General features: G+C 49.1%; 1 protein-coding gene and 1 non-coding gene across 3 annotated transcripts in view; one reads left to right on the forward strand and one right to left on the reverse strand.

The window, feature by feature from the left end:
* The window catches only part of POLG (DNA polymerase gamma, catalytic subunit), a 29,674-nt gene extending 22,244 nt beyond the window's left edge, over positions 1 to 7,430 (reverse strand). Inside the window, exons 1-11 of one of the 2 annotated variants that reach the window (XM_074295135.1) lie at positions 7,110 to 7,430; positions 6,410 to 6,463; positions 5,748 to 6,340; positions 4,840 to 5,035; positions 4,017 to 4,184; positions 3,693 to 3,839; positions 3,314 to 3,393; positions 2,595 to 2,777; positions 2,343 to 2,491; positions 1,990 to 2,116; positions 1,070 to 1,294 (exon numbers count right to left, since the gene is read on the reverse strand). In XM_074295135.1, the coding sequence (XP_074151236.1) occupies positions 1,070 to 1,294; positions 1,990 to 2,116; positions 2,343 to 2,491; positions 2,595 to 2,777; positions 3,314 to 3,393; positions 3,693 to 3,839; positions 4,017 to 4,184; positions 4,840 to 5,035; positions 5,748 to 6,340 (1,868 nt within the window). In that variant the 5' untranslated portion in view covers positions 6,410 to 6,463; positions 7,110 to 7,430. Of the gene's footprint in view, positions 1 to 1,069; positions 1,295 to 1,989; positions 2,117 to 2,342; positions 2,492 to 2,594; positions 2,778 to 3,313; positions 3,394 to 3,692; positions 3,840 to 4,016; positions 4,185 to 4,839; positions 5,036 to 5,747; positions 6,464 to 7,109 lie in introns of both variants that reach the window. The other variant, XM_074295133.1, reaches the window with a different exon arrangement.
* A 135-nt stretch (positions 7,431 to 7,565) lies between these two features.
* On the forward strand, positions 7,566 to 7,638 carry TRNAR-UCG (transfer RNA arginine (anticodon UCG)). The gene has a single exon. It is a non-coding gene; the product is annotated as a tRNA-Arg (tRNA).
* The last annotated feature ends 1,390 nt before the right edge of the window (positions 7,639 to 9,028 follow it).

The raw sequence follows: 9,028 nt of genomic DNA on the forward strand, positions 1-9,028 counted from the left end.
GATGATAACTGAGGAGAGGATTTTTCACTTGTCAATAGGTTCTAAGTCACTTAATATTCTTTTCAGACCAAACTCTGCCCAAGGAACATGTAGTTCTCTAAAAGCTCCCTTCTCCAAGTGAAAGTACCAGTTTTATCATAGGACTTTGGACTTAATGGATCTTTCTTAGTGAATGTTCTTCTGAACTTTAAATGCAACTAATGATGAGTCATTCAGATCAAAATATCACTTATCCATTACTATAGTCCAAATTTCTCACTGGTGGCCAAACTGGCAGGGGAGAAGCAAAATTAAGAAATATCGGGCCTTATGCTAGAGCTAGGACCCAACTACCCCAGAAACTTTGGATTTTCACTGTCATTCTCTAAGACAGAATTTGAGAATAGGAATTGCCTTATTCTTTGTAATTGTAGTCCCAACACCTAGCATAATGCCTGATACACAGTATGTACTTCATAAGTGCTAGTTAAATGACTGCCAAGAGTTTTATTTTTTTCACTATCCATTTCTCAGAGAGTGATTCAAGGAGATCTAAACCTCAGTCTTGCCTCAAATCTAAGACTTCTTTAAGCAAACCTCAACTAAATGTTTATTCTGTATCAACAGAATATTGGGAAGGTATGAGGATTCCAGAACTATAAACATATAAATCTGACTTACTAGACTACAAATGTAATCTCTGAAAACTTCAAGTACCTTTAATAATGCTACTTGCCCTAAAGGCCCTAGCCCTATGTCCACAAGGTGAGGAAAGAATAAGGGAAAAGGGTAAACATTTTTCTAAAAAGCAAAGAAGCACAAATTTTAATTTTAATTTGATCCTTATACCCCAAATGAGAAAAGAAAAATCAGAAAACAGACAAAGAAGCATTGCTAGCTGTGGGAGTAAGACCCTGTAAATTATGGTGCCAACTGTGATGACTTTTTTGCAGAGTAGCGCCACCAAAACCCTCCTTATCATACAAGGTATTTGACCCCTTCTCCCCACCACTGAAACTGGAGCCTAACTTCCCCAAATTGTTTGCTCATCACATAAGTTCTCTGAAAGGCATCCAACATAGGGTCCTACCTGTAGGGACAGCCAGCAACATCTGTCTTTGAGGAACCAACTAACAAGTTATCCTGCCGCCCAGGTACTAAGTAACCCCAGCCATGCTTCTCTGAGTAGTGTACAGGGAAGCCATCCCATGTTAACATCATCAGCTTTGGGGTCACTCGCATCTGTAGGCTGATAAGGCTAGGACCTGGCACCCAGGCAGGATCATTGAGCCGAGGACAGAGTTTCCGATACCACCTATGGTACAAACAGAGATTATAGGAGATCTTTCTTTCTCCTGGCCCCAAATACCCAAATTCTACATATCCTTTCTTAAGGTCCAGCTCAGGTCCTACCTTCTCTGTGAAGCTTTCCCAAACTATTTAAGCCTAAATTAATCACTCCTAATGAACTTAAAGTCAGCTTTTAGCTGTCCTGGAAATATTTCAATCGTGTTAAGATTATCTCCCTAATAAGAATGCAAGTTCCTTTACTTTAAATACTTTTTTTTCTTGAGAAGTGCTGGGTATATATCAGTGGCTAAATAAATTGTGGATTGATTCTTTTAGATCATTTGGGATCCTAAGAACAAAAGCATTAAAACCATATAGTCATAAGCCCAAAATGAGGGTAAACAAATACGTATACTGGTATAGTTAAGGCTGAGAGTTCACATTATTCCTACCTCACTCCTGAACTTCTGGGAACAACTCTAGGAAATTGAAAGATTCTTCTTTAGGGTAAAGGCAAAGATGAGATCTAAAAACTCCACAACTGGGTTTAATGACCTGGCTTCTGAGACTTAATTTCTCTATTAAATCTATCCTCTTCTGAGGAATTGGAAAAGAGATAGGAGTGAGACAGGGGAAGAAGATGAAGACTTCGGAAAAGTTTAGCTTATGAAGAAAGTGATACCCAAAGGGTTCCTCCACCCCCTTGGTCCAGAAGCTCACCCTGGATGTCCTGGTAAATGTTGAGTCCTCTTGGGTAACAATGATAAAGTCTCTTTCAACTGTTCCATTCGAGTTCTGATGGCAGAATCATTCTGCAACTCTTCCTCTTCACTAGGAGGGCCAGGATCTTCCCCAGGAGAAGATAATCAACTCAAAACACAAATGGACTTCCCAAAAGGAACCTAATCTGCATTTCCATGTTCTACCCAACAAAGCAGCTCCTACTTGATTCTATGAGTATTTTGCCAAAATCTAATGAGTTTTCCTAGACATGTTCTATCTCAACAGTTCAGCTATGTCCATCCTTAAACCATACTTTCCACACCTCCTAACTTTCCCTGTTCCAGTCCTACCTTCTTGTACTTTCCTTTCTGAGCAATTTTCAGCCGTAGATGAAGACCTGCAGGAAATATTCTGATCCTTCTTCCGAATCTTTTTCTTCTTCATCTTAAACTCCTGTAGGTCCCACTCCAGGTCCCAAAGCCAGGGGTTATCTTTGTACCTGAGAAATAAAACTACTCAACAGTCATACTCAGCTAAGAGATCTCACTCTGGGTACTCAGGATCCACTAGCAAACACCCAAGGTCCTCACTCCCAAGACTACCTGTCCCCAGAAACCAGCTGACAAGCATCATTGGCAAGGTCCATCAGAGACTTCTTCATCTCTCTTTGCAACTCCTCATAAGTAGTCTGAGCTTCCACTAGGTAGCGATCCCAGTTCTGGTTGACAGGAAGATAAGACACTCCCATCTCCAGCATCCCAGCTAGTGTTACAGGGTGGGGGCACCTTCAGGGATGAAGATAGGACAACAGAAGCTTCAGAGAAGGAAAAGGAAGAAGAAAAAGGAGCACAAAACTATGAATCAAAAGACTTGGTCAAAGTGTTAGCTTTAAGACTTACTAGAAACGTGATCTTGCACCAGTCACTTAACACCTCTGAGCCTGTTACCTTGTCTATAAAATAGGGATAATGATATTTATACTGCTCACTTCACAAACTAGTGATACATAAATGGGCCCTATTAGCATTATCAACCTGCATTTCACAATTGCAGCCAAGACCCAACTAAACCACTCCTTCCTCCTCCAAGACAACAGAGTTGAAAAGTGGTTTTCTCTTCTATCATTCCTTCCTATGCTTTTCCTACAGGGCTCTGTGGAAATAATCAGGGACCAAAGACAATAGCTGAATAACCAAGTCTCTTAGTGAACTGTCCACTAGGATTCCCACCAAGATCAGGGACCCTCATAGCCAAGAAGCTCCTGAGGAAGAAACCCTATAGGCACACTTCTAGGGTCCTTCTGTCCCCAGGGTCAACTCACCTCTCCATGAAGAGTGGCAACTGTTCTTGAAAAACCTCATAGGTGGCCTGCACATCCAAAGCACAATACTGCATCAGATCCTGTTAAGAAACAAGCACAAGGGGTACAAAATGGTTCCTTGCAGACACAACTCCTCTCCTCCCACTCAAAGTAGGAATAGATTGATTCTGCAATCTGCCCAAAAAAACTTCATATAACATAGACTAGTCTTATATTCCAAAGGAATCCACCATGTAATAGAGTCAGAGAAAAATTAGAATCCTGGAAGCCACTTACAAAAAAGTACAGAGGTCATGCATACATCCTCACTTTCTCCCTAAATCAGAAAGGTTTGTGTCTTCCCCAGTATCAGTCAATGCACCACCTGACTACGAGATACCTGGAAGTTTTCCCTGATGTCCTTCATGGTCCCCTTAACAAATAGTTCCCTGGCTTCCTTCTTCAGTGGGGGTCCCCCAACATAGAGACTGTGCACATCTGCTAAGTTGTTGATGCTGCTGATGTCCAGCCAATCCCAGGCACAGATCTAGAAGGGGAGAGAACAAACGATCAGATACCCTGCGGAGAACCCTTCCCTAGCCAGTTCTAAAGGAGACAAAAGGAGCTGGGAACCCTAAGGAAGATGAAGTCAGAGAACCAAAATGCCGGATGTTACTGATGCGAGGAATGAAAAGATGGGCACCTGTTGTATTTCCTCACTTACCGATGGGCCCTTGACTTTACTTTGGGTTTTCTTGATATGCTTCTGGACCTGCTGATGACCTTTCTGCTTCCCCTGCTTGGCTGCCATCCAAAGGCTTCGCTGGAAGCTGCTCAAGCCAGAGATGGCCATGTGCATACTCAAGGTGTCCAAGAAGCGCATCCGAGAGCCCTGGAAAGCATATGACAGTTGAGGTGACAAAAATACTCCATTTCAAATGCTCAACTCCCAGTCCAATTGTTCTACTCACAGTCACCTAATTAGCACACGTGCCTACATTTTTGTTCACAACCAGCAGCATAATCCTGCAGTGCTGTAGCTACCCATACCTGATTAACCAAGGACAACTCATATTTAGGCTTCTTTGTAAAGTCTTCTCGGAACATCCGAGTTGAAAGGGACCTCTATTTCCTCTGAATTCTCACAGTATTGCCTGTACCACTCATATGGCAATGAATCATGAATGGCCTGACATCTACCTTATTGTAACCTGTTTTTTGTTATCTGTTGTTTAATATTTCTCTCCCCCAAGCAGACCTCCAAACCTTGATCTTTGTAGGGTGGGAGGAACGATAACTAGCCTGGAACGCCATCTTGAACCTAATTGTGGGACTCAAGAATGGACACCTCCAACTAAGTTTGACAAAGAAAGCCACATAAATCCCGAGTCATTCTTTACTTTCTCCAGTTCCAGAACGGTTTGACAACCGTCTCAGATTCTTGGCTATACAAGCGCCAGAATCCTGGACAAACAGAAGCAATAACTTCTTTACCCAAATATGGCTAGAAAGCACATCAGAACAGAATATAGTCGCGCAGTCCCCACCTGAATCAAGTACTGCTCCTTTATGTAGGCCCGATCAAAGCAAACATTGTGCCCTACAATCAAACGCTCCAACCACTCCTGCTTGGCTGGACTACTGACACCGGGAGGGGTCTCCAGAGGGATGAGGTCCGAGAGACGCAGCTGTCTGGCCCAGGAGTAGCGCTCCTCTAAAAGCCTCCGGCTGCACCACGAATACCTGGAGGCGGTGCAAAAGGGGGCTGTCACAAGGAGGACTGCAAACGCTGCAGACCACCCCACAAGTCATTTCTGTGGTACGGGAGAGGGGGCTGGTCTGATGAGTGCCCTGCCTCACGCTGTGAGAGCCAACCCCCAATATCACTTTTTACCAATAATGATTAAATGTAAGGTGGAAATTGGTGTGTTTAAGTATGAACAGGTTAAAAAAAAATGCCAGAGAAGATTCTAGAGAGGCTGAGGGAAAAGCAGAAGGGTCATTTTACAAAGAGGTCAGATACAAATGAAAGGGCAAGGACATGACGAAGCAAGCAGAAATAGCCTTGCTTTCCCAGAATCCATAGTCAAGCTAAGTCTCCTAGAATAACCTATACATCGGGAAGAATCTACTCTAACAGCAGAAGCTACATCCTAGCTCAAGGCTGTACACAAACCCATGGTATTTAACATACGCTGGCTCACTATACAAGCCAGGGGATGCTGGGATACGGAATGGATCAGGGGATATGAACCAGGGTTAGGGCTCAACGACGTCCTGTATCCTGGGTACCAGCAACCAGACTAACAGAACAAGTTGAGAATGGAAAAAAGTAGTAAAGAATCTGGCAAGGAAAAAGAGACTTAAAAAAAAGGAGGAAGGAAGATGTGGGAAACAGCATTCAGTTGTTTAAAAACAACCACAGGTAAAGCCAGGGTAGCAGACTTGGACTTACCAAGAGGTGGGTGACAGGGCCACGGCCAGCGTGGGGCAGCTGCCCTCCGCCATGCAGACCTCCACATCAAACACCAGGGCGCGGTCCTCGGGGAACGCCACCGGCAGGCCCTCGCCACCTGGCCCATACCTGGTCCAGCCTTCCTTCCAGGCCCACTCCTTGGGCAGAGGGGGCACCTTGGCCCGGAGCAGCTCGTGAGCGGCCTCCAGGTAGGGCAGGCTTTGCTTCTGGGCTAGCACGCGGAAGTGCTGGTCCAGGTCCTCCCCATAGAGACGGGGCAGCTGCAGCTCCACATCGGGAAGCGCCGAGGTCTCCCGGCCCCAGAGCCCGTGCTTCCGCAGGTGTTCCACGCTCTGCCGCACGGCTTCCCCGGAAGGCTGGGCCTCGGGCTGCCCAAAGATCTGCTCGTGCAGCCCCCTGGAGAGCATCTGAATGTGCAGCGCATTCTCCCTCCTCTGGCTCTCCCCTCGAGCCCCCGCCGAAGATGCCTCCTTTTCGCAGGGCCGTTGGCTGCCGGAGGAGCCAGAAGCCCAACATCGAAAACCCCAGGGCCGCGCCGGGCGCGCCGTCGCCCTCCGCACCAGGCGGCTCATCTGTAGTGGAAAAGAGCTCTGGACTAGGAGTCTAAAGCCCTGGGTTCAAGTCCCAGCTCCCCCACTTACCAGCTCCGTGTCTCCGGGCTACCCTTTTTAAGCTCTCTGATCCTGCTTCCCCATCTGTAAATGGAGAGAAGTGCGGCTGTGGTACCCGCCAAGACCCTTAAAGGGACAAATTATCCCTGTCCCTACCCCGGACTACTTCCGGCGGTGATGTACCCGCGTAACTGAGGACGGCAGGGCCCTTCCAGACTGCTCAGACCCCGGTCTCCCCTTCCCACAGTGACCCGGGCCCGGGCCGCCCGCCACGCGCCTTTGGCCGGCTCTCCCATCTTACGTAAGAGCCTCTCCGGGTCCCGGGAACCTCTCCTCCTGCTACAGTCCGCCCTCCCCGGCTGTCTGGCCAGCAGCATCTCGGGAGGGGGGACTTTTTTATAACTGAACTGGGCTGGCGTTTTTTGGCCTGCACGTTAATGAACTGTCCTGCACTTGGCAGCGGGAGCAATGAAAGGCAAAGTGGGAGCCTCGCACCCATCCTCCCAGTGCCATGCGGGCCTCGCGGCCCGCCCCGGCCCTCCCCCCGCCCCCGCCCAAGGGGCCCAGCCGCCGAGGGCGCGCAAAGGGAGAGCCCCGGGCTGGTTACCACCACCACCTGGCCTCTGCTCCCCTCGCTCTGGCCCCGCCCCTCCCCCACCTCGTCCCCCGCCCTCCCCCGCTCCACTCCGGCCCCTTTCCTCGCGAGGAGGGCAGGAATTCCCATTCTCACCTCTTTTGCGCCGTCTCCTCCTCCTTCTTTTCTCCGACCTCTGGAGCCTCGGCTGGCTTCGCTGGTCCGGCGGCCTGCACAGCCTCGGGCTGGAGTGCCGCACCTTCCGCCCGCCCGAGCCCCGCCCGGCCCCGCCTGCGCCGCCGCCTCGGGCTGGCCGCCCCTCCGAGCTCCCGCTCCCGCCGCTCCCCCGGGGCCGAGGCGGCAGAAGGAGGGAACTGAGAAGGGCGCAAACGGCCGGGTGGGCAGCGGGAAAGAAGGGACCGAGCAGCAAAGGAAAGGGAAGAAGATGAGCCCACCCGCGCCCCGCCCGGACCCTCCCCGCACTGCGCGCAGCCTCCAGAACCTGTTTACGTCCCGCCCCCTCCCTCCGCAAAACCCAGAGATTGGTCTAGAACGAGGCGCAAGGCACTGATGCCTCTTTCTAAATCAGCTCGAAAGGCCTGGCCTGCGTGAGGCCGCGTGGCCTAATGGATAAGGCGTCTGACTTCGGATCAGAAGATTGCAGGTTCGAGTCCTGCCGCGGTCGTGCGCAGCCGGGGGCTAGAATTTTCCACCTCCCGATGTCAGAGAGGAAAACATTTTTGATACCTGCAAACGGGCCGCGCCCAACGTGCGGCTCCCACGGGCAGTGATACCCACCCGGGCAGTGCCGCCGGTTAGTGCGCACTCAGTGCTTCTACTTACTAAATTAATGGCAATTCTGAACATCTTAGAGACAGCTCGTGGAGCCACGGCTTCCAAGCCCATCGCACCCTTCCCACCAGACGGTGCTCTCGGCAAACTCGCCGTGCGGATTACTACAAGCCAGGGACCGCCCGGCTCAGCTGAAGTGACCTTCACCAGCTGCCTTCGCTTTCCGGGCTGGCGCCGTTTTGCCCCTCCCACAAACTGGCCCGTTCGCGGCCATGCTTGGGACCCCCCCTCCCCGCCTCCTGGAGCCCGGCGCTCCTCAGAGCTCAGCCTGCGCCTGCTGGAGGTCTGTCATGTTCCGCCCAAGTCCTAGATTGATCTGTGACTGGCATTTACTAGGTATAGCCCGTTCCCTTCCCGGCAGCTCGAAGCTCTCTGAGGGCGGACCCGCACTTCGGCTCCTGCATTTCCAGCGCCCAACAAAGTGACTGACACCTAGTAACTGCTAATAAACTAAATAAATAGGCCTCTACATGTATCCGTGACTGTCAGGTGGTCTTAGAGACAGTAATAAGGTACAGTAAAAATTATACATATCCTTCTGGAATCTGGGGCTGAATTACAGAAGAGAGGAGTGAGGCGGCCTCTGGAATCCCTTTCAGCTCTGCAGGAGAACGCAGGCAGCTTCCTGTCCAATCTTCGTATAGGCTTAATTTTTTTTAAAGCTTTTTTTTTTTTTTTTCAAAATATCTGCATAGTTTTCTTCATTCTTGCAAAACCTGGTGTTCCAAATTCTTTCTCCCTCCCTTCCCCCGCCTACACAGCAAGCAGATAGCTTTCTCCATCACAAGACCATTGGAACTGGCCTGAATCACCTCTAGGCTTAATTGTTTATAAGTTTTTTTTTTTTTTTTTCCCCTTAATATCGTCTTAATTTGCTGCTTGTTAACTCCTCTCCATTTACTGCTCATTGTTCTGCCCTTTGGGGAGCATGCCTCCTGTAAGTTCAATTGAAACACCTTCTCTGGGGGGCCCTCCTGATTCTCTTGTGTGTTTTTTTCTTTTATTAGTTTCCCTTCTATTTACTTCTCTGTGTACATGTTTTCTCCTTCCAAAAGTATGTTAGCTCTGAGATACCACTACACACCTGTCAGATTGGCTAAGATGACAGGAACAAATCACGATGAATGTTGGAGGGGCTGTGGGAAACCTGGGACACTGATGCATTGTTGGTGGAGTTGCGAAAGAATCCAGCCATTCTGGAGAGCAATCTGGAACTATGCCTA

The sequence above is a fragment of the Sminthopsis crassicaudata genome, chromosome 2 (assembly GCF_048593235.1).
Source record: "Sminthopsis crassicaudata isolate SCR6 chromosome 2, ASM4859323v1, whole genome shotgun sequence".
Lineage (NCBI taxonomy): Eukaryota > Metazoa > Chordata > Mammalia > Dasyuromorphia > Dasyuridae > Sminthopsis > Sminthopsis crassicaudata.